The sequence below is a fragment of the Euphorbia lathyris genome, chromosome 10, assembly GCF_963576675.1.
Source record: "Euphorbia lathyris chromosome 10, ddEupLath1.1, whole genome shotgun sequence".
In the NCBI taxonomy this organism is placed as follows: Eukaryota; Viridiplantae; Streptophyta; class Magnoliopsida; order Malpighiales; family Euphorbiaceae; genus Euphorbia; species Euphorbia lathyris.
Genome location: NC_088919.1, coordinates 73,897,585 through 73,923,283, shown reverse-complemented (window position 1 = coordinate 73,923,283; position 25,699 = coordinate 73,897,585). Strand labels below are relative to the sequence as shown.

The window sequence follows — 25,699 nt, the reverse complement described above, 5'->3', positions numbered from 1 at the left end:
CAACAGCTTCTGTCCCCAGGTGACTCACTTATTCTTTGCAGATGATGTCCTTATCTTTCTTGAGGGTAATGAGGAGCAGTTGAGAGTCATTATGGATATTCTGGATTGTTTTTGTTCGGCCTCTGGGCAGAAGCTTAATATCCAGAAATCTAGGATGATGTGCTCTAAGAATATGAATCAGAGAGTCTGTAAGAGATTAAGTGATCTCTCAGGTATTCCTCTTACTGATTCTCTTGGGAAGTATCTGGGCGTTCCCCTCCATAGTGAGCGTGTGTCTAAAGGCTCCTTCAAAGAGACTTTGGATAAAGCTAATTCGAAGTGTGCCACTTGGAAAGCCAAGACTCTGTCTCTCGCTGGCCGCCTCACGTTAATTCAATCTGTTAATTGTGCTGCTCCCAATCACATCATGCAGGCTTGTAAGCTTCCGGATCCTGTGCTTAATGATCTTGACAAGATTAACCGTAGGTTCCTGTGGGGGGAAGCTGCGGAGGGCAGGAAGATCCATCTTGTGCCTTGGAGTGAGGTTTGCCAGCCTAAAGATTCTGGGGGTCTGGGTATTAGGAAAGCAAAGGACAATAATAAAGTTTTATTAATGAAACTCCTTTGGCGTATGTGGCAAAACCCCTCCTCTCTTTGGGTTCGCCTCCTTTGTGGTAAGTATCGGAAAGACAAAATCTTCGGGGGCCCGAAAGAGAGAGTTGCTAATTGTTCCTTCCTCTGGAAAGGACTTAGTGCTGTGTTTGATGAGTTCTGCTCGGGAGTTGGCCTGGAGGTGGGGAATGGTAAGTCCATTAGTTTCTGGTTTGATAACTGGATTGGGGATAAACCGTTAATTGAGGTGTGTTCTTCCCCCCCGCCTAGTGATATACGCAACTGGAGGATTGCCGATGTGGTTGACTCGGAAGGGGACTGGATCTGGTCAAAGTTTGATACTTTCTTTAGCCTTGAGACTCTCCTTAGAATGCGGGGAGTGAAGGTGAGTAATCAAGAGGAAGACTTGGATAGGCACTGTTGGGCGCTGACTAACAATGGAGTTTATTCTTGCAAATCGGCCTTTGAAGCTTTCTCTCTCTTTAGATCTGATCCTCCCTCGGATGTGTGGAAGTCGATTTGGACCCTTAAAGTTCCTTTCCGTATTAGGAGTTTCCTGTGGCTGGGCGTTAAGGACAGGCTTCTTACTAATTCGGATAGGCACAGAAGGCACTTGGCTGATTCTGGAGCTTGCAGTAGATGCAGAGGCCATGTTGAGACTTTGTGCCATGCTCTTAGAGATTGCTCTAATAGTAAAGAGGTTTGGAGGAAAATTCTCCCACACCATATTTTCTCTTCCTTCATGGCACATTCTGAGGTCGACTGGTTCTCTGATGGTGTTAGAGGAAAGTTGCTTCCATACATGGAGCATGGTGACATTTTCTTTGCTATTATCTGTCACCAAGTTTGGAAATGGAGAAACGAGGAGATTTTTGGAGATAAAACTGTTTTTATGACAAACTTAGCTGATTTCTTCTCGAAAAAACTTTTCTCTATTATCGATAGTTTCAAAGGAGAGTCCCTTGCCAGAGCCTCTCAGTGTTGTGATGTCCATCTCGTGGGATGGAGCAGGCCAAGAGAGGGGGTTGTGAAGCTGAATACTGATGGTTCCTGCCTCAGTAACGGTAAGATTGCGGCTGGAGGTGTGCTTAGAGATGTAGGGGGCGTCTGGCTTTCTGGGTTCTCCCAGAATTTAGGGTTGGGTTCTTCCTTTTCTGCGGAGCTCTGGGCTATTCTTACTGGAATCAATCTTGCTAAAAGGCTGGGTGTTAAGAGGCTCTCTGTGGAGTCTGATAATTTGGAAGCAATCAAAATGATTTCTGAGAATCATTCTATGGGTCTTAACAGTCGCAACCTCATCAAAGCTATTATAAGGCTTTGCTCCTCATTTGAGTTCGTAGAGTTCAGACACATTTTTAGAGAGCAGAATCGTGTTGCTGATCGCTTGGCGGCGGCGGGCCATGAAGGGATGTTAGGCGTTACTACCCTTCCTGTTTCCCCTAGTTTCATCTCTCATCTTCTCTTAGAAGATAGGATTGGGGTTAGCTTCCCTAGGCTAATTCCTGGGTAGTTTGTTGTTATTCATTTTTCTTTTCCTTTTCTACCAAAAAAAAAAAAAGTACAAATGTATTATATTTAGTATTTTCATATATGTATTATATAGTCTCTTTTCATTAACTTTTATTTTCATGTTCCCTTTTTGATTTAAATGTATATATATATGCTTATATTATTTTCTTTATTCTTTTGGACCATTTATGGGTCCATGTTTCAAATGGGCTTAATTTGGGAGTGAATTTTGGCTCAAATATGTTTATTATTGTAAATATGACTAGTAGAGAATCCATTAAGGAAAAGGGGAAAATAAATCACAATAGAGTTTTCAATTTAATTATTTAAACTAATGAATTTTTTAGAGGTTCCCAATGTAAATAAATAGAGTTTTCTTGACATTTCAAATCGTTTCTCAAAACACCACGTTTTAAAACCTTAGTCCGTTCCAACGACGGATTAAGCGAACATTGTAATTAAAATCGTTCTTTGTGAATAATAGAGTTTTGAATCGTTTTCTTAAAGGATTTGTACAAAATAAAATTGACTTGTATGTTTAACCACGTTTTCTTATTAAAGGTTTTTTATCTCAACCTTTTCAAACACTCGAGTCGTTCCAACGGCGATTCGGGTGAACTTCATCAAACGGGGTTTTGAAACGTACCTAAATCGTTCCAACGATGATTAAGGTACGAACCATGTAAATGAACTCGTTTTTGGGGAAATAAGTTAGCATAGAATTAATTCTCAACACGACATGTAAATCACGTTGTAACTAAATCACTTCTTTCTTCCCCCCTCTCTTCATATGTATATTGAACTGATGTAAATGGGTGATTCTTTACTAAAGTGGCTTTTCAATAATATATGCTCAAAACGGTTTCCAAAATGAGAAAGAAAAGGTTTCAAATGAATTTTAAACTTAAAGAAGTATACGATTAGTCCGTTATCGCCTAACATGCTGAGTAGGAGGCCGGTGGTTCATAACCGGGCGATGTTGGGGTGCCTAGTAGCCTTTCTCCGGAAAGGAGCTAGCCTTCTCGGCTCGTACCTAAGTTTCCCGAACCCACGCCGGTCTCCCGCAAGGGATCGGAGTTCATTTTCCCATTCGTGGGTGGTGACTCTTCTATATCTCCGAGCTCCGGTCCTGTCGAGCAGCTTGATTCCACGATTGGTTGCTTTCGGCGCCAATCACCGCTTACGTCGCCATGAGGTTGTCCACCCCCCGGTCTGCCCGGGAGATTAGGCCGCGGCACCTCGTCTAACAATCACCATTCACCTGGACCAACGGAAGAAAGAACGGGGAGGCAATCCGAGAAAGACTGGATCGAGCTGTGTGCCAAGTGGAATGGGAGTTACTTTTTCCAAACACGGTTGTTCATCATCTGGCACGGGTGGCCTCAAACCACTCACCAATTATAGTAGTAACAGATGGTGCCAAGGTGGGCCGAGAACGATTATTCCGTTTCGAGGAGATGTGGCTAAAGGATCCGAGATGTAGGGAGGTGGTTCGAAGGGCATGGAACAACGTCTCCTTACACACCACAACATTAGTGTGTGAGCGGCTAGAATCATGTGCTCATAACCTTAAAATTTGGAATAAACAACAGTTCGGTCATATCGGCTCTAAAATAAAATCTCTGTACCGATCTCTCGGGGAGGAAGAAAGTGAACCGGTGACATCTCAAAGCACGGATAAGATCACACGGTTAACAGCTGAAATTGAGAAACTTCAGGAGGCAGAGGAAATAATGTGGAAGCAGCGAGCTCGTATTAACTGGCTTCGAAGTGGTGATAGGAACACCAAATTCTTTCACTCTAAGGCAAACATGCGGAGAAAATTAAACACCATTCGTAAGCTCCAGGATCAGAATGGGGTGTGGAAGGAAAGCACCGATGATATAGCGCAGTTAGTGATCGAGTACTACAATGAGCTGTTCACCACATCTCAACCTGATGCACCAGATGATACCCTACAGTCAGTGGACTTGTTGCTCTCAGAGGACCACATTCGCAACTTATCACGACCCTTTGAGGCTGAGGAGGTAGTGGAATCTTTTAGACAAATGGACGGGTCCAAAGCACCAGGACCAGATGGCATGTCGGGCATGTTCTACACAACTTTCTGGGACATTTTTGGAGATGAGATGATCAAACTTGTTCTTAATATTCTCAATGGTATGCACCTCCCTCCTGGCCTAAATCATACCCTGATAACACTAATTCCCAAAAAAAAGAACACCCACAAATCTAAAGGACCTTCGACCGATAAGCCTTTGCAATGTGATATATAAACTAATCACAAAAACACTTGCCAACCGACTCAAGGTCTCTCTAGGATCTATCATTTACCAATCATAGAGCGTGTTTATCCCCGATCGCCTCATTACTGATAATGCTTTAATTGCGTTTGAGCTTTTCCACTCCATAAAACACAGAATAAAGGGGAAGAAAGGAGCTTGTGCCCTAAAGCTAGACATGAGCAAAGCATATGATAGAGTAGAATGGTCTTTTCTCAAAGGTATGATGACTGCTATGCGCTTCCCAACTCAATGGATTAATGTGGTTCAGAACTGTTTATCTTCAGTATCTTTCTCATTCATTATAAATGGGGTTCAGAAAGGCTATGTTAAGCCAACCAGGGGTCTTCATCAGGAAGATCCTCTGTCACCCTATCTGTTTCTAATTTGTGCAGAAGGGCTTTCAACATTGATAAGGAGAGCTGAGGTTAACCGGTCTATCCATGGAATCAGAGTAAGCAAGAGCAGTATGTCCATCTCCCACTTGTTCTTCGTAGATGATTCGATAATCTTCTGTCGAGCCTCAGTAACCGAGTGTGTGAAGCTAAAGAGCATTCTACAACAGTATGAGAAGGCATCTGGTCAGCGGATCAATTTTGACAAAACTGAAATGGCTTTCAGCTCCGAGGTAAATGTTGACAAACGAATATCTTTAACCGAGTGCCTTGGTGTCAGGGAAGTCCACCAGTTCTCAACATATCTGGGCATCCCAACAGTTGTGGGAAAAAAAAAAAAAAAGCCATCTTTGGTTTTCTTAAGGATAGAATATGGAAGCGTGTATGTGGATGGCAGGAGAAGTGGCTTTCAAGAGGAGGCAAAGAGGTTCCTATCAAATCTATAGCTCAGGCGATACCACAATATATTATGAGTTGTTTCCTTCTACCAAAATATTTTTGTGATGAGATCCAACAAACTTTGGCTAGATTTTGGTGGAATAGCACTACGAGAGAGCGAAAATCCATTGGGTTCGATGGGACAAACTATGTCTACCGAAGCGGGAAGGAGGACTGGGCTTTCGGAACCTTTATGCTTTCAACCAAGCACTCTTGGCAAAACAAATCTGGTGTATCATTCGAAATCCGGAGTCTCTATGTAGCCAAATCTTCAAACATAAATATTTTCCCCGACAAGAGTTATTATCAGCAAGAGTTGGTTATGCCCCCAGTTTTGTTTGGCGAAGTCTAATGCAGTCACGACACATTATTATCGAAGGTAGCTGCTGGAGGGTAGGGAATGGTCAATCAATCGATATGCTCACTCAGAGATGGATCCCGAACGTTCCGTGCAATAGACCTCTTCAGATCCTTCACGATCCTCTTACTAAATGGGTTTCTAATCTCATCAATCACGATACATTCACCTGGAAGACAGAACTAATCCATTACTGTTTTGATAACGACATTGCAACAACTATACTACGTCTCCCTCTAAGTATACAAAGAGCGGTCGACTCGGTCTTTTGGAAACACTCAAAGTGGGGGGACTACACAGTAAAAACAGGTTATGGACTGTCTTTATCCTTATGCACCAATGTGGGAGGACGAGCATCATCATTTAACAAGTCAAAATCAATATGGTCATACCTATGGCAGCTCCCGTTACCACCAAAAATCCTTCCTACGATTTGGTGCATGCTAAATAACACTCTCCCGTGTGCGGAAGCCTTAAGCAAAAAGAATATTTCAGTGCACCCTGAGTGTTTGCTATGTGGACGAACGCCTGAATCACTTCTCCATCTCTTTAGGGATTGCCACGTATCTAAATGTTACTGGAAGAGCTTCAATCTCCGGATCAAGCCATACAAAGTTGTCGGTTCCTCAACCTTAGAATGGTTCTCCAACATATCCCTTCAGACAACCAAGAAGGAAATGGTAGAGGTATGTTATGTATTATGGATCTTGTGGTATGAACGTAATCGAACAGCTCGAAGGGTAAATAAATTGGGGGTGATGAAAGCTATGAATTGTATCTCAATCATTAATTCAGGTCTGGAGAAACAGCAGAATAAGAAGGATCTACTATTAGTGCCACCCACACCTCACCATCTCAAAAAGTTCAATGGCAACCTCCTCCATATGGGACCCTCAAACTCAACTACGATGCAGCTTTTGATCCAACAAATAATCAGAGTGCAGCTCGGTTTGTAATTTGAGACAATACAGGTGCAGTTCTCCTAGCAGGCGGTGGGTTACTTGGCCCCTCTCTATCTGCTCTCCATGCCGAACTCCGAGCGATTTTACATGGGATCTCCGCCATTCGAAGAGATGGCTTGAATTGTATAACAGTGGCATCAGATTCCCTCCAAGCTGTAAATCTCCTCAAAGGATAGATCGTGTGCATTAACTGGTTAAGGAGTACTTTTGACGACATTCAGGAACTGTCCAAGGGTTTGGATATAGTGAACATCCTACATGAAAAAAGAGAGGCCAACATGCCAGCCCATTTTCTTGCACTACAGGCCCAACAATGTAATCTCAGGGATCTTCAATATGAAGATTTCCCCCAGTAGTATTTTGTTGCTATTTCATCTGATGTATCCTATTTATTTATCTACTGAAATTTGTTTTAACATAAAAAAAAACTCAATCATTCCTTTAAAAATTATTGTCGTGACTATTTACCCCAAATAGTCTTGATCACATGCACCTTAATGAGCATGTATAATTTGCTCATTCACCGTTAGATCTAAGCTTATTAGAATCCTAAGGTGGAGATTCAAAGCATCCCGAGGCTTAGATTTAATATGCTTATATCTAACGGTGAATGAGAAAATTCACTTGCTCATTAAGGTGCATGTGCAAATTCCTGTACCCCAAAATGGAGCAATTAAAAAGACTGAATGTGCAAATTATCCAAAATTCAAAATCTGACTTTTGAAATTAACTAAACCACAAGTATTGTTTAATCGAAATAGTTTAGGTAATGCCAATTTAGCTCCAATGTACAAACTAGTACCATTTTAGTCTAAATGTTTGTGAAATTATATAATCGTAGTCCTAAATAACAGAACTTAAAACTAAATTGATATCTTTTCACAAATGTTGTGGCGTCAAATTCTTTTACCCATAGCTATAATTGCGTCATTTCATAAACATAGAGACTAAAATGATGTTATTTATACGTGGATCCTAAATTGGCACTTCTCAAAAAACCTTGAGACTATATCTTGAGAAAGTGTTAATTTAGCTCCAACATACAAAATAACATCATTTTAGCCTCAACGTTTCTTAAATAACAAAATTATAGTCCTAAATGACAAAACTTGGGGCTAAATTAGTACTATTCCACATTAAGGCATCAAGTTCTATTACCTATAACTATGACTGCACAATTTCACAAATATTAAAGTTAAAATGGTATTATTTTATACGTTGAAACGAAATTAATAGTTCTCTAAATTTTTTGAGACTATTTTGTTACATTGTCACTCTTGATAGTAATTGGAAGTCACACCAAATGTCACTCTTCGATTTATTTCAGTTCGTATTATGAAGGCGGTTTGCACTTGTTGAAGTTGTGACGTTACACAAAGCTACTATCTAGGTTTTGTTGCTCTAAGTGTATAATATTATCTTTGAAACAGATGCAAAATGTTTCGATTCCTCTCGAATTGACTTATCAAAATTTGAAGTTATAATCCAAAAATGTAGAGATTTGCGTCTTCCAAAAATGTAGAGATTTGCTTCATGAAAGATGATATTTATGTGTCACTTTCTCCTCCAATAGCAAATGACGTTTTCCCGTGTTATTTCTAAACAATTATGTGCCAATGCTAACGAGTTTATTTCCATTCCGAGTTGGAAAGCTTTTTTTTTTTCTTAAAAAAAAATACAACCAAACAAGCTAAGTTGAAATCTATACTCGAATTTCACAGGATCGCTTAGTATGGGTCATCATAAGTGTGATGTGCCTCCTGTAGGCCTCCAGGCTATTCTTCGAGAGGACGGGCTTGGCCGTCACTCACCTAGAATAGGTTAATTTGGTTTTTTTGTTTGTCTGTTTGTTTTTGCTGTTCGGCGCTCAAACCTCTCCTCCGATTACCAAAAAAAAAATATCAATTTAGCCCAAACCAATAGATACCAAAAGTTGGTATCATACCAACTTGACCCTTTGGTTGGCAAAATTAACAAATTGACCTATATACAATCATTTTTCATACCAAAATTTTATAAAACTTAAGTCATACAATATCAATTTTTAACCTTACGTTAGCAGAAACTTGAAAATACCGATTTGAGTGTTATTTAATTATCACATTGGACATTCCAAACATCAATTATATTTTATTTCGGTTAATCTAATTTTGTATTTGATTTCGATTCAATTTTTCACATTTTTTTTATGCTTTTCGTTGATGTTAATTATGTAAATAAAATTTTATGATTGCATTTAATTAGGAACGTATAAGTATTGTAATGGTTATTACATTACATCATAATTGTCAACCAAACATGGTAATAGAATGACTTTTCCATTCCATTGCATTACAACTTTGATTACATTACGACATTGATTATATTACATTGCATTACGGCATACCAAACGGATCCTAAAAGCGATTGAAAGCAAACAATTCATCTTGTGGTTTGACCGATTTACAAAGATAATTCTCGTGGTTTAAAAGTTTGCAAACAGAGAAATGTGTTTTTTTGTAGTTTACAAACTCAATCATTCCTAACATGAGTTCCTAGAAGAAAATGCCTCTGATGGTCTTCCTCTCTCCTTTCCTCATCTAGTTTCCTGGCTGAGTGTTAGGTTACTACCCTTGTGGATTTTTCTTTCCATACATGGCCTTTGGCTTTTCTAGCAGCTTTGTTCTTATCCCTTAAATTTATTTTCTCACAAACGTACAAGCCCCTTAAATTTCTTTTCTCACAAACGTACAAGCCCCTACCATCTGATATTTAAACAGCACAGCTACCATCTGATATTTTAAACAGCACCCCTACCATTTGTTATTGTCGAACAGCATGGACCCTTTACTGGAGGCTCAAAGGCTAATGTAAAACTCACAGATTCTAAAGAGAACATTATCGACTTATGTATGGGTAAGTCACCAGCTTCTGTAAATCCAACAAAGCCGAGTATTATCGGAAGAGTGCTTTCCAGGAAACCGCTTAACATCCGAGGAATGGCATAAGCCTTCATGGTGGCATGGCGAGTCAAGGCTTTTCAATTAAAATAACTGGGCAATAACTTGTTTCTATGTGAATTTGAATCGAAGCGAGACAAGGATAGGGTTCTCCGAGAAGGGCCCTGTCATTTCGAGCGAAATCTGGTCATTACTAGAGATATCCTGGGAAATGAACAGTTAACAGAAGTACCATTAAACTACTGTGCTTTCTGGGTTCGTATGTCTAATTTGCCTATAAACAGGAGGGATGCAGACTCCATCGAAAGGGTCGCCAAAAGCGCAGGAGATGTTTTGGAGATCGATGCAGAAGCAATCGGATCCTGGTGTAACTTCGTACGAGCTCGGGTGAACATTGATATTGAAAAACCTCTCCTCTGAGGTGTAAGGATCAAAAATGGCAAAGGAGAAGTGAACTGGGTCTCCTTCAAATATGAAAAAGTTCCCAATTACTGTTACTGGTGTGGAAAACTGGGACACGTTAATGAGGAGTGTTCTGAAGTTCCAGAGGATTTTGACGAGTACAACTGGCCATACAATCAATCTCTACGAGCAACACCTTTTAAACTGAAATCCATCCGTGTAGGTGCAAATTCGAGTAAGCCAATTGTGGAATCATCCGTGACGAAGCCGGGGACCTGTAAACAACTATTTGGACGATCCCAACATGAAGATGGAGTGAACGACGATTATCATGTCCCGGTCGATGTTGAAGATGGACAAGCTATGGAGGTGGACGGTGGTCATTGGTCAGCGAAGGAGACAGATTCTGAAGTTGTTGAGCAAGGACAGCAGCAGTTTGTAGTAAAGTCTCCTAACATTAATTACAAAGTGGGGCTAAATGAATATAATAATTTTGATGCATGATGTCCTATTTTTTCAAAAGAAAAGGCTGAGGTGGACAGATGTATAATGGTAGAGAGGGGACAAGGAATTAATGAGAAGCAAATACAAAGTTCTGAAATTTTGGCTGATGGGCCCTCATTCCTGAAATCGGAAACTCTAAAATCTGCCCCATTAGACAATCACGCTTTTCACACAGCCTACTCCCATATTTCTCCCACACCACTTCACAAGTCAAATGAAGAGGTAATTAATGCCTCCCCTTTACACGGTGCAATTAATGAGAAGTTGGTAGATTTTGATAATAATCTACACGAAGTCCAAGTCCAAGCCAATATTTCTTTTCCTATCCATTCAACCCCAAAAAGGAAACCTTCCAAACTAAAAGCAATACAGTCATATGCAAAGGAGGAAATCCCAGTGTCTGTCCATGACCTGCTTCCAATTGCGGCCTACCGATTCATACAGCCAAAATCCAAAACACCTCCCTTTCTAATTCTGAAAAAACACAAACTTCTACCCAAAAAGTTAAAGGGTGCAGCGTATCAGATGAAGAAGGTGGGGAATCCAGGGACTCTATCAAGACCACTGTTAAGAGAAAGGTACACAATGAAGGCTCACCATCAAGCCCAGATGCTACCAGCAAGAAGCCACGTCACAGAACGGAGAATGATGCCATGAACGTAGAGGCGGAGGTTGCTAGGCAACCCCGCCTAACATTATGAATCCCTTAAGTTGGAACGTCCGAGGGCTGCAACCCTAGGACGGTCCGAGCACTATCTCATATAGTGAGAAGTAACTGCCTAGAGGTGATCTTCTTAATGGAGACGAGACTGAGAAGAGATGAATTACATGGAGTTAAACGCAGGTTCCAAGGTTTTGAGATCTTCGTAGTGGATTCAGTTGGAAGATCGGGAGGTTTATTACTAATGTGGAAGAAAGAGATCGAGCTTCGTATTTTGGGTTTCAGTCAGCACTGTATTGACTTCGGCATCGAGACGGAGAATGGTACACTCAGTTGGCGTGGCACTGGGATATATGGATGGCCGGAATCAACACAAAAACATCTCACGTGGCAACTTTTAAAAGACCTTCACTCTCGAGAAACACTTCCATGGTTGTGCATTGGTGATTTCAACGAAATAATGTACTCTAAAGAGAAAGATGGAGGCAGGGGTCCAGATTATAGGAGCATGGAGGCTTTTCGCAAATGCTTAGATGAATGTGATCTTTTTGATCTAAACTACTCTGGATCACCATTCACCTGGACCAACGGAAGAAAGAACGGGGAGGCAATCCGAGAAAGACTGGATCGAGCTATGTGCCAAGTGGAATGGGTGTTACTTTTTCCAAACACGGTGGTTCATCATCTGGCACGGGTGGCCTCAAACCACTCACCAATTATAGTAGTAACAGATGGTGCCAAGGTGGGCCGAGAACGATTATTCCGTTTCGAGGAGATGTGGCTAAAGGATTCGGGATGTAGGGAGGTGGTTCGAAGGGCGTGGAACAACGTCTCCTTACACACCACAACATCAGTGTGTGAGCGGATAGAATCATGTGCTCATAACCTTAAAATTTGGAATAAACAACAGTTCGGTCATATCGACTCTAAAATAAAATCTCTGTACCGATCTCTCGGGGAGGTAGAAAGTGAACCGGTGACATCTCAAAGCACAGATAAGATCACACGGTTAACAGCTGAAATTGAGAAATTTCAGGAGGCAGAGGAAATAATGTGGAAGCAGCGAGCTCGTATTAACTGGCTTCGAAGTGGTGATAGGAACACCAAATTCTTTCACTCTAAGGCAAACATGCGGAGAAAATTAAACACCATTCGTAAGCTCCAGGATCAGAATGGGGTGTGGAAGGAAAGCATCGATGATATAGCGCAGTTAGTGATCGAGTACTACAATGAGCTGTTCACCACATCTAAACCTGATGCACCAGATGATATCCTATAGTCAGTGGACTTGTTGCTCTCAGAGGACCACATTCGCAACTTGTTCTTAATATTCTCAATGGTATGCACCTCCCTCCTGGCCTAAATCATACCCTGATAACACTAATTCCCAAAAAAAAGAACCCCACAAATCTAAAGGACCTTCGACCGATAAGCCTTTGCAATGTGATATATAAACTAGTCACAAAAACACTTGCCAACCGACTCAAGGTCTCTCTAGGATCTATCATTTACCAATCACAGAGCGCGTTTTTCCCCGATCGCCTCATCACTGATAATGCTTTAATTGCGTTTGATCTTTTCCACTCCATGAAACACAGAATAAAGGGGAAGAAAGGAGCTTGTGCCCTAAAGCTAGACATGAGCAAAGCATATGATAGAGTAGAATGGTCTTTTCTTAAAGGTATGATGACTGCTATGCGCTTCCCAACTCAATGGATTAATGTGGTTCAGAACTGTTTATCTTCAGTATCTTTCTCATTCATTGTAAATGGGGTTTAGAAAGGCTATGTTAAGCCAACCAGGGGTCTTCATCAGGCAGATCCTCTGTCACCCTATCTGTTTCTAATTTGTGCAGAAGGGCTTTCAACATTGATAAGGAGAGCTGAGGTTAACTGGTCTATCCATGGAAACAGAGTAAGCAAGAGCAGTATGTCCATCTCCCACTTGTTCTTCGCAGATGATTCGATAATCTTCTGTCGAGCCTCAGTAACCGAGTGTGTGAAGCTAAAGAGCATTCTACAACAGTATGAGAAGGCATCTGGTCAGCGGATCAATTTTGACAAAACTGAAATGGCTTTCAGCTCCGAGGTAAATGTTGACAAACGACGATCTTTAACCGAGTGCCTTGGTGTCAGGGAAGTCCACCAGTTCTCAACATATCTGGGCATCCCAGCAGTTGTGGGAAAATAAAAAAAAAAGCCATCTTTGGTTTTCTTAAAGATAGAATATGGAAGCGTGTATGTGGATGGCAGGAGAAGTGGCTTTCAAGAGGAGGCAAAGAGGTTCTTATCAAATCTATACCTCAGGCGATACCACAATATATTATGAGCTGTTTCCTTCTACCAAAATATTTTTGTGATGAGATCCAACAAATTTTGGCTAGATTTTGGTGGAATAGCACTACGAGAGAGCGAAAATCCATTGGGTTCGATGGGACAAACTATGTCTACCGAAGCGGGAAGGAGGACTGGGCTTTCGGAACCTTTATGCTTTCAACCAAGCACTCTTGGCAAAACAAATCTGGCGTATCATTCGAAATCCGGAGTCTCTATGTAGCCAAGTCTTCAAACATAAATATTTTCCCCGACAAGAGTTATTATCAGTAAGAGTTGGTTATGCCCCCAGTTTTGTTTGGCGAAGTCTAATGCAGTCACGACACATTATTATCGAAGGTAGCTGCTGGAGGGTAGGGAATGGTCAATCAATCGATATGCTCACTCAGAGATGGATCCCGAACGTTCCGTGCAATAGACCTCTTCAAATCCTTCACGATCCTCCTACTAAATGGGTTTCTTGTCTCATCAACCACGATACATTCACCTGGAAGACAGAACTAATCTGTTACTGTTTTGATAACGACATTGCAACAGCTATACTATGTCTCCCTCTAAGTATACAAAGAGCGGCCGACTCGGTCTTTTGGAAACACTCAAAGTGGGGGGACTACACAGTAAAAACAGGTTATGGACTGTCTTTATCCTTATGCACCGATGTGGGAGGACAAGCATCATCATTTGACAAGTCAAAATCAATATGGTCATACCTATGGCAGCTCCCGTTACCACCAAAAATCCTTCCTACGATTTGGTGCATGCTAAATAACACTCTCCCGTGTGCGGAAGCCTTAAGCAAAAAGAATATTTCAGTGCACCCTGAGTGTTTGCTATGTGGACGAACGCCTGAATCACTTCTCCATCTCTTTAGGGATTGCCACGTATCTAAATGTTACTGGAAGAGCTTCAATCTCCGGATCAAGCCATACAAAGTTGTCGGTTCATCAACCTTGGAATGGTTCTCCAACATATCCCTTCAGACAACCAAGAAGGAAATGGTAGAGGTATGTTATGTATTATGGATCTTGTGGTATGAACGTAATCGAACAGCTCACGGGGAAAATAAATTGGGGGTGATGAAAGCTATGAATTGTATCTCAATCATTAATTCAGGTCTGGAGAAACAGCAGAATAGGAAGGATCTAACTATTAGCGCCACACACACCTCACCATCTCAAAAAGTTCAATGGCAACCTCCTCCACATGGGACCCTCAAACTCAACTGCGATGCAACTTTTGATCCAACAAATAACCAGAGTGCAGCTGGGTTTGTAATTCGAGACAATACATGTGCAGTTCTCCTAGCAGGCGGTGGGTTACTTGGCCCCTCTCTATCTGCTCTCCATGCCGAACTCCGAGCGATTTTACATGGGATCTCCGCCATTCGAAGAGCCGGCTTGAATTGTATAACAGTGGCATCAGATTCCCTCCAAGCTGTAAATCTCCTCAAAGGACAGATCGTGTGCATTAACTGGTTAAGGAGTACTCTTGACGACATTCAGGAACTGTCCAAGGGTTTGGATATAGTGAACATCCTACATGAAAAAATAGAGGCCAACATGCCAGCCCATTTTCTTGCACTACATGCCCAACAATGTAATCTCAGGGATCTTCAATATGAAGATTTCCCCCAGTCGTATTTTGTTGCTATTTCATCTGATGTATCCAATTTATTTATCTAATGAAATTTGTTTTAACATAAAAAAAACTCAATCATTCCTTTAAAAATTATTGTCGTGACTATTTACCCCAAACAGTCTTGATCACATGCACCTTAATGAGCATGTAGAATTTGCTCATTCACTGTTAGATCCAAGCTTATTAGAATCCTAAGGTGGAGATTCAAAGCATCCTAAGGCTTAGATTTAATAAGCTTATATCTAACGGTGAATGGGCAAATTCACTTGCTCATTAAGGTGCATGTGCAAATTCATGTACCCAAAATGGAGCAATTAAAAAGACTGAATGTGCAAATTATCCAAAATTCAAAATTTGACTTTTGAAATTACCTAAACCACAAGTATTGTTTAATCGAAATAGTTTAGGTAATGCCAATTTAGCTCCAATGTACAAACTAGTACCATTTTAGTCTAAATGTTTGTGAAATTATATAATCGTAGTCCTAAATAACAGAACTTAAAACTAAATTGATATCTTTTCACAAATGTTGTGGCGTCAAATTCTTTTACCCATAGCTATAATTGCGTCATTTCATAAACATAGAGACTAAAATGATGTTATTTATACGTGGATCCTAAATTGGCACTTCTCAAAAAACCTTGAGACTATATCTTGAGAAAGTGTTAATTTAACTCTAACATACAAAATAGCATCATTTTAGCCTCAACGTTTGTTAAATGATAAAATTATAGTCCTAAATGACAAAACTTAGGGCTAAATTAGTACTATTCCACAAAGCTATTATCTAGGTTTTGTTGCTCTAAGTGTATAATATTATCTTTGGAACGGATGCAAAACGTTTCGATTCCTCTCGAATTGACTTATCAAAATTCGAAATTATAATCCAAAAATGTAGAGATTTGCTTCATGACAGACGATATTTATGTGTCACTTTCTCCTCCAACAGCGAATGAGGTTTTGTCATGTTATTTCTAAACAATCATGTTCCAATGCTAACGAGTTTATTTCCATTCTGAGTTGGAAAGCTTTTTTTTCCTCAAAAAAAAAAGTGCAAGCAAACAAGCTAAGTTGAAATCTATACTTGAATTAAAGGTCAAATTAGTCTCTAAAATTAGCAGTGAATATCAATTTAGCCCAAATCAAAATTTAGATACCAACTTGACCCCCTGGTTGGCAAAATTTAACAAATTGACCTATATACAATCATTTTAATACCAAAATTTTATAAAACTTAGGTCATACAATCATTTTCTATTCCATGGAATTTCTATTCTACAATTGATGGAATAAGAATTCCTAATTTAAACTTAAAAATAGTTATTCTATCACTTATATTTTCTTTGATTCCCAAATTAACTCTATCATATCTCGTGATAATTTGTTCCATATTTCACGCAAAAAACGGTAAAAACAGAAAACATGAAAAATGAAAAAATTTGGAAAATTTGAATAACGGTAAAAATGAGAAAATGTGAAAAATTAAAAAACATGAAAAACGTAAAAAGAAAATGCAAACAGTTAAAACATATAAACCATAAAAATGTGAACATTTAGAAAAATGAAACATGAAAACGTGAATAGCTACAGTAAAAATTATGTTAACTGGTTTTTTTTTTCGTTTTTCACGTTTTAACCGTTTTTCGTATTTTTCACGTTGGTGCCATTTTTCGCAAGTTTTCGTTTCATCGTTTTCACGCTTTTTCTTTAATAATATATATCAAATATTTGAATAATTTATGATAATAATTAAAATTTGAAAATAAATAGAAAATTGCACTTGAGGGGTAAAGTTGTCTTTTGAACAACATTAGCTATTCCATACGATCTCATTCCATCAACCAAACATATTTATTTGTAAAGAAAACTATTCTCTCCAATTCTATCCCCTTGTAAAAACCTATTCTATTACATTCTATTGCATTATGTGAACCAAAATCATACAAAACCAATTTAACTAAAATATACTAACAAACTCATACACACACATACCATTACACTTGAAATGATAACACATGTTCATCTTAGCATGTGTTGAAATTAAATTAAGGAACAAACATTTTAACAAAAGTGCAGATTTAATTTAACCATAACAATTGAAATACTGCAAATTTAACCCTAACATTTCCAAACAAGATCAATTTTAATCTTACATTATGAAAATTAGAAAAAACTGATTTGAGTGATATTTAACCGTCACTTCAGATCTTCCAAATATCAATTATGTCTAAAATATTTAATGTAGTACTAACAAAATTACAAAAATTCTGTTAAAATGATAAAAATAAATCTGCCATATATAAATTAATAACAAATTTATTTGTCAACTGTCTAAAATATTTACTGTGCTTTGATTTATCGTCAAACTTGTTTGAAATGTCCAATGCGACATTTAAATAAGAGCCAAACCAGTCTTTTCAGATTTTCGATAGCAATTGCAAAATTTGATCTTGCTTAGAAACGTTAGGGCTAAATCTACACTTCGCTTGAAACGTTAAATTTAACCCTTATCTTTCAAATCAACAAATAGAGTTATCAAGAATCGAATAGGCTCCGATACCGTGTCATGTAAACCAATTTAACTAAAAAAACTGATAGTTAAAGTTCCATGTTACAAAAATTAACAAGGTAATGCAGGATTTCAACCTCTACAAAATCATAATCTCTTTTTATACATAATAATAAATAACACATGACTAGGGAATTTACTCTCCACAAATTCAAACACAAAAGGGGAGCATCCAAATTGGAACCAAACCAAAAAATACAACATATTGGGAAGAAGAAAAACATTTTTAAAAGATTTTATTGTACTGATCAGTAAGAGAGTTTCTGAGATTATCATAAAGGCCATAAAGTGAGTACTGTCTAAGGTTTTCGACTTCATACCACGAGTTAAGAACGGCAACGTGCTTGTCCGTGCCAGAGAATGCGAGTTGAATACCAAGGCTGCAATCTACATTGCCTCCTTTGTTTTTGCAGGCAGATGTTCTGATTGCACAGTCCTGGTTGTTAAGACACACCATATTCGAGTTTCCTGTACATTTCGAGCACCCGTCTCTTTTCCAATACATGTTTTCCAGCCGCCCCTTCTTAAACTCGAGCACCTGCATTTTTTTGAACATGAGTTTCAATTGATCTTGTAATTGAAACACAGTTGTTGAAGGCGCAAGGCCATAGTTATTAATGGCGCGCCTTAACATCCTGAATGGCGGGTGTAGTCGTCCTAGAGCGCACCCATTGTGCGCCAAGATGCAGTTGCCAAAGACGCAGTTGCCAAAGACGCACCTCTATGACATATGTGCACTTTTTAGTAGGGGTGGGCAAAAAACCCGGTCAAACCGGTAATCCGAACCGGAAAAAGTGGTTAACCGAACCGGTAGTTTTCTTAATGGTTAAAAGAATAGATAGATACCGGTTTCGGTTTCGGGTTAGAGTGTTCAAAAACCGCGGTTAACGGTTAACCGAACTGTTTAATAAATATAAATTTAAAAAAATATATGTCATTTGACGACAAAGGCAAGGCGAATATAAATATAAATACATATATTATAGTGCTTAATATAAATACATAGATTATAACGTAGATTAATATAAATATATAACATAGATTATACTGCTTTATGTTGTAATAAGTACTTTGATGAAATATTATTTACATTTCTTTATGTTTTAAATGTAAATTTGATGGATTGTTTTTTAGTTCGGTACTTATGTTTGAATTCTGAACTTTTATATGAATTCGTTTCGTTTGAATTTTTGAAATTATGTGTATTTTAATATTGTTTAAAAATTTAGGTTTGGGTAAAAATTATGGTTAACCGTTGATTTTTGGTTAACTAGTGAGAATTGGTTAAAAACCGTTAACCGAAAAACCTAACCGAAATTAATGGTTAACCGGTTGTATGGTTAACCGATTGATATGGACCGGTTTCGGTTTGGATGGTGAAAATACCGTTGATAACGGTTCGGTTAATTTTTTTTGCCTAATGGACTGGTTAACCGAACCGTGCCCACCCCTACTTTTTAGGGGTTTTTTGAAGTTTTTACGGTAGGTTTAAATTCACCCTTGGATTAAATGTGATCTAAGGATCCTAAACAAGCAAAAACCAAAAAAAAAAAAAAAAATATTAAAAAGAGAGACTATTTAGTTGAACAATTGAACTTTAGCTTTATAATATGGGGTTTATTGCATATTAGAATTTATTTATAATTAAAATACAGTCAAGGTTTAGTATTCATTGCATTTTTATAGTTTTATAAGTTTTAATTTTGTAAGTGCGCCTTTGTCGCTATGTCACGTTAGGGGTAAATTTGCTCTTTGCTGCCAACATTAAGGGTAAAATTGTATCATTTTAGAAGTTAGGGGTAAAATTGCTCGCGAGCCTTGGCGCAGCAGTAAAACGTTGTTGTCGTGTGACCGAAGGTCACGGGTTCGAGTCTTAGGAGCGGCCTCTTGCCAAAAAAATTGGCAGGGGAAGGCTTGCCCCAGTACACCGTTGTGGTGGAACTCCTCCCCGGACCCTCGCTTAGCGGGGACGCGTAATGCACCGGGCCGCCCTTTTTTTAGGGGTATTTTTGCGCTTTATTTCAAAATATATACATATACTCTATTAGTAGTTAAAGCATATCAATATTATTAATACTCTAAAGCATTAAAAAAAAAATTATGACCATACAAACAAGACAAAACCACGTAAAAACATAATACTAACCGTCAAAAAACATAAAGTTAAGTTCATACTTCATAGAGACATTCACATATACTTAAAGTCTTAATCTAAGTACCTAAATAATGCTACTAAACTAATAACCAATCATTGTGAATAAAAAAGAACACACACAAAATAACTAATTCCAGGCTACACGTTCTGTGCCGGTTCTTCTGTGTGTCGCAGTTTCTGTTTGAGTGGAGACTATTCTCTACATTAACCTGCTCTTAATCCCTCTCCAGTCTTTCTATTAGATTAGTGGTTGAGATTAATCAACCATTTGTTTTACACAAAACAGTAAAAAAAAACCTAGTGAAAACAGTATATGTTACCTAGGTGCGCCTTGACTCAGGCTCGAGGTGCACAAGGCGAGAGCCTTTTAAACTGCACCTCACCTTGTGCAATCAAGGCTCACTACCTTGAGCCTTGCGTGAGGTGTGCCTTTAACAACTAGGAATTGAAATGCTAAATATCAAAATATGGTCTGGATATTTTTCTTACCAGAGTAAAGCTCGTCACAGTGAATGTACCGTTTGCAACAAAAGCAGGAATAGACCTTGCAGCATATTTTCTACCAGCAAACGCAACCATATATCCACCATAATTGTCCTGTAGATGCCAAAAAATTATACAATATACGTTACTTAAATACAGGTTCTATAGTTATGTTATGTCTATACAATAACATTCAAATATTCGCACGAGCCTAGAGTTCGGCTGTTGTATGATAGTATGAAATTGAGATGGCAGAAACAAGGCGTCAGGCGTGCACTTTAAGGACACAAGGCGCATTAAAAATAATAATATATAAAATCATAAAAAAAACAACAATTAACATTTCTAAATGTAATAAATGTAATAAATAGTCAAATACTAAATCATATCCAGTTATCCATAACCTTAATCATAAATTCTAGCATGAAATAAATTTGAAATTAACTATTATTAACTCTTCCATTATCATAATTCATAATAATAGATTCTAAATCTGACTAAAGTTCAACAAAATCCTAAGTTAATTAATTAATAGTCTAATAAGTAATAACTACTTTTAATCAAGACTAAAGTTTTTATAGTCCATATTCATCACTCATCAAGGTCATCACCACCGCTAGCATCATCTCCAACATCAAATTCATCTTCAAAATTCTCAATCTCATCCTCCTCATCTTCAAGGTACTCATTTACAAAGCCTAATTCTTCTTCCTCCTCATCTCTAAGAATTGTAGGAGTTTTTTCTCGAATACAGAATATGGTATTTAAACCTTCTCCTTTGGCTTATGCCTAGGACTTAAAGTAGAGGTATTCATGCTATTTTTTCCTACTCTAGTACGATAGCACTTTCTTCAACCATAAAGGATATATATAGGAAAGGTTGAAGTTGAAACAATCACCTTTTAACTTGGAACCCTAAAAAAACTGTTTGTTTTGGTAAAATTGCGCCTAGGCGCACCTCTACCAAGGCGTTAGGCTCACAAATCTGCACTCAGAGGCCTAAGGCACGCCTTCGATAACTATGTTTAAATGTACACCAAAAGTTAGAATGATTTTACAATGATCTTCATCTTCTGTAATAGAATCAAACAACAAAAGATAAACATTTAATGGAAAACATATCTCCTCGCAAAACAAGTTATTTTGCACAAAGGAGCATTCCTGAGAGCTTAATCTAGAGTCTGAACCAAAGATAAACAACAGTTGCAGACATACATAATGGCCCCCATAGTTGTTAAAGGCGCACTTCGGGCGTGCCTGAGGCAAGCCCCAAGGGTCGGCGCCTCTCTGTGTGTGAGGCAGGCGATGTCAAGCGAGGCGCACACATTTTTGCGGCTAGCATCTTGAGTGGGGCGCGCCTAGGCACAATTGTAGGGTTTTTAAGCTTCTAATCCTAGCCATAGAAAGTCTTTATGATGAAAGGCTCAGAATAAGTTAGAAAACGAACATAAAAATAAGAAAGGAAAGGAAAGAGATGAGTGGCAATTCCAAAGGACAGAAAACGCAAAATACTTAGCAACTTCTCCTCCATTGGTGATGAATAGGGACTATAAAGCCTAAAGAGTTTAGTGTTGCTTGAGCAAAAGTCATCATTATTAGACTATTACTTATTAACTTAGTGTTTCGTTGAAGTTGAACTTTGTTATTTCGATTTAAATTTTATTATGAATTATAATTATGTTTTAGTAATTAATTAGAATTTATCTCATGCATTTTATGATTAAGATCGTTGGTATTTGAACATTTGTGTCATTTTAGAAATGTTAAGTGTTTCTTACTATAATCTTATATGTTCTTTTGTTTTGGTGTGCCATAAGCCTAGGCTCCAGGACCCCTCGCACTTTCACAACTATGATGGCCCTATTTTTATAGTCTAGTAAAGATGGATCAAACTTCTCAAGTGTAGGTGCTCTTACTATCCAGTGGACTGCACTGAATGTTGAGATCAAGAAGACAACATTTGAGACTTTAGGATATTATAGAAGGGTTGAATCAGGACATGGGGAGGGAAGAACTTTAGGATAGACATACAAGTAGGTCGTAACTGAGAAATTTTAAATTGGTGATTTCATTCAAATAGAAGTAAAATCATAAAGCACTAGAGCAGGGACGGATTCAGGGGGGTGCTTGAGCACCCAATGGTAGCCGGAAAATGCCGAAAATTCTATGAAAACTGTGAATGGGACTTTAATTTTTTTTATGTAAAAATACTGAAAAAATATCAATTAGCAACCATAAATCACAATAAGCACCCCCTCTCTATGAGTCCTGGATCCGTCACTGCACTAGGGTATTGACATTCATCGACAATGGCAACCTCCATACAATTACGTTCTACATCTTGCAATGGAAACAAAATGGGAAAGGCAAACGCTATCTAGCTCTTATTCATCAAAAATCAGCCAAAAACAATGAATTCCTTTCCATAAAGTTAATGCAGGAGCTCAACTCGTTAAAAATTCCAAACCCCTAAATATAACCAAATTGACTTCAAAGTTGAATCCAAGTCAAATCGGTTCTCACAAAATTCAAACAACATCCATTGTAAAACAAAATAACTAATTGAAGTAATCATACACTGATTCATGGAAAGAGCTTACTCACCGGAGAGAAACTGGAGGTATTGATAGTGAGGAGAGAGATTTCGTCGACCTTAGGTCTGAAAACGGAGATCTGAGCATTCTGGCTAGAGAGAGAGAGCCTCGAGTCACAGGGAGACAACTGAAGACTATTATTGTTGTTAAAGAAGAAAGCGCTCCTAGAAGCAAAAGCTATGGCGAAAGTGAACCCATCGGAACGTTGAACATGAGTGTCTCCACATGGCGAGTAGACACGGTTCGTGTTTCCCGATTCAACCACCAACGGCGACAACGCCGACGAGATAAGAAGTAAGAGCAGAGACCTGAGCATCATTTTTACCGTTCTTGGGATTTTTTCTGTTTTTCTTTTTTCCCTTCACAGCAGAGCAGAGAAGAACGAAAAGAGAGAAGAAAAAAAAAATAAAAAAAAGCTAGGCTTCGACGCCAAAAAAACGAAACATATTTCATCAAGAAAAAAAAGAAATGAAACGTATTTTTGAAATAAGATTGAGCTTATTAGTCTAATTAAGGCACAAAGCCCATAAGACCCAAGGTCCAAGCCCATAATAAAATTGAGTTACACAATATTCATAAATAAATAGATTAAAGAGGAAATTGTTATGAATAAATTGATCGATGTCCATAAGTATAACCATTGTAACTCCTCATTTTTTAATGTTGTAACTCTTCATTCATTAAGGTTGTAACTTTGTATTCCTTAATGTTTGTAACTACGTAATTTATGTTCTTATGTAACCTATATATTCATAAGCCTATAAATATAGGTTTCTTCATGTAATAGAGATACAAGTAAAAAGGACAAGTGAAATACAAGCTTACACTATCTCCATTGTTCTTATTCTATTGCATGTTATCTTCATTGTTTCATAACACGTTATTAGCACGAAACCCTAGCCGCTTGAGCAAGCTTCTGCAATTCAGGTAGAAAAAATTCTCAACGATATCTTTCATCACCAAGGTTAGTAAATAAAAACCTATCTTGATTATCCTATGTTATCTTAATTATGAAACTGCGAAATCGTTGAATAATTAGGGTTTACGAAATTTTTCGATCTTAATATATGGTTTTGATATATATCCTGTTAAACCTTTATCACCGAACTCATGATAATAAATATATATATGTATATGTTTGTATCATAATATAAAACATGGAATTGCAGTAGCTGATTCTATTTTTGAAATTGACTGTTCATCTGTTGATGGCAAAATATTATAATTCTTTACTTAAGTTTTAGCCATCATCAATGTATGAATAAAATCTATTTTTGTGAAACCCAAAACATAGCTTGAATATATTTGAACCTATTTTGGCTCTACTGGATAAATCGGTTGATATTAAGTATGATGTATGTTGCTATAGATATTAAGTATGATATTAGTTGGAATATGTGACTTGGTCACTCTCTTTGGGTCAGAAAATGCGTCTGGCAATTGATTGCTAGACCATTACTTATGAAGTCCAAACTCCCAATATCAGCCTGGGGACATGCTATATTACATGCAGAATAAGTAGAATATAATGTGTTATGTGAGACTCATTAGCAGTCTAATGTTGTCCTTCAGGGACATCAATTATAATTGGAGCATTTACAGCTGCAATATGTGACTTGGTCACTCTCTTTGGGTCAGAAAATGCGTAGGGCAATTGATTTGCTAAGTTTTGTAAATAAATTATCTTTTGAACTTCTATTTCACATTCTTTAGTACGAGGATCAAAATGAGACAGAGATAATTCATTCCAACTAATTTCCTTTTCCAGCTGTTTCTTTTCTCTCCCTAATGTTGGAAAAATTGACTCATTAAAATGACAGTCAGCAAATCGAGCCTTAAATAAATTTCCAGTAGCTGGCTCAAGATACTTAATAATTGATGGGGATTCAAATCCAACATATATTCCCATCCTCCTTTGAGAATCCATCTTAATGCGTTGTGGTGGAGCAATTGGAACATATACCGCACATCCAAAAACTTTCAACTGAGAAATATTTGGTTCTTGACCAAGAACCAATTGTGATGGGGAGAATTGTTGATAACTTGTTGGCCTGATACGAATTAATGCTGCTGCATGTAATATAGCATGTCCCTAGGCTGATATTGGAAGTTTGGACTTCATAAGTAATGGTCTAGCAATCAATTGTAAACGTTTAATTAATGATTCAGCTAGGCCATTTTGTGTATGAACATGAGCTACAGGATGTTCAACACTTATCCTAATGGACATGCAATAATCATTAAAAGCTTGTGAAGTAAATTCACCAGCATTATCAATGCGGATTGCCTTCAAAGGAAAATCTGGAAAATGTGCTCTTAATCTAATCAATTGAGCAAGTAATCGTGCAAACGCCAGGTTGCGAGTTGATAATAGGGAGACGTGTGACCATCTAGTCGATGCAATGATTAAAACCATAAAATATCTAAATGATCCACACGGTGGGTGAATTGGCCCACAAATATCTCAGTGTATGCGTTCCAGAAAATTGATAGATTCATGTATAACTTTGGCTGGTGAAGGCCTAATTATTAATTTTCCTTGTGAGCAAGCAGCACATGTAAAATCCTTGTGAGCAAGCAGCACATGTAAAATCATTAGGAAGAATCTGCTGGTTCTTCAATGAATGTCCACATGAATTTTTGATAATTTTTCGCATCATTATTGAACCCGGATGGCCTAACCGGTCATGCCAAACAGTAACATTATCGGTAAACTTCTGGTTTACTATAGCATATGATTCAATTGTACTAATTTTAGTACAGTACAATCCGGTGGAGAATGCAGGTAATTTCTCAACGATATATTTAGTGCCTTGAGTCATACTTGTGATTTGAAGGTATTCTACATTTCCTTCACTTATTGTCTCAATATGATATCCATTCTGA

General features: G+C 38.1%; 1 protein-coding gene across 1 annotated transcript; it reads right to left on the bottom strand.

Moving 5' to 3' along the window:
- Positions 1–17,651: 17,651 nt before the first annotated feature.
- LOC136209869 (uncharacterized) lies at positions 17,652–23,226 on the bottom strand. Its single transcript, XM_066001482.1, has 3 exons — positions 22,824–23,226; positions 20,226–20,333; positions 17,652–18,119 (listed from the first exon to the last, which is right to left on the bottom strand). The coding sequence occupies exons 1-3, from the start codon at positions 23,130–23,132 to the stop codon at positions 17,808–17,810; spliced, it is 729 nt and encodes a 242-aa protein (XP_065857554.1). The 5' UTR covers positions 23,133–23,226; the 3' UTR covers positions 17,652–17,807.
- Between the last annotated feature and the right edge of the window lie 2,473 nt (positions 23,227–25,699).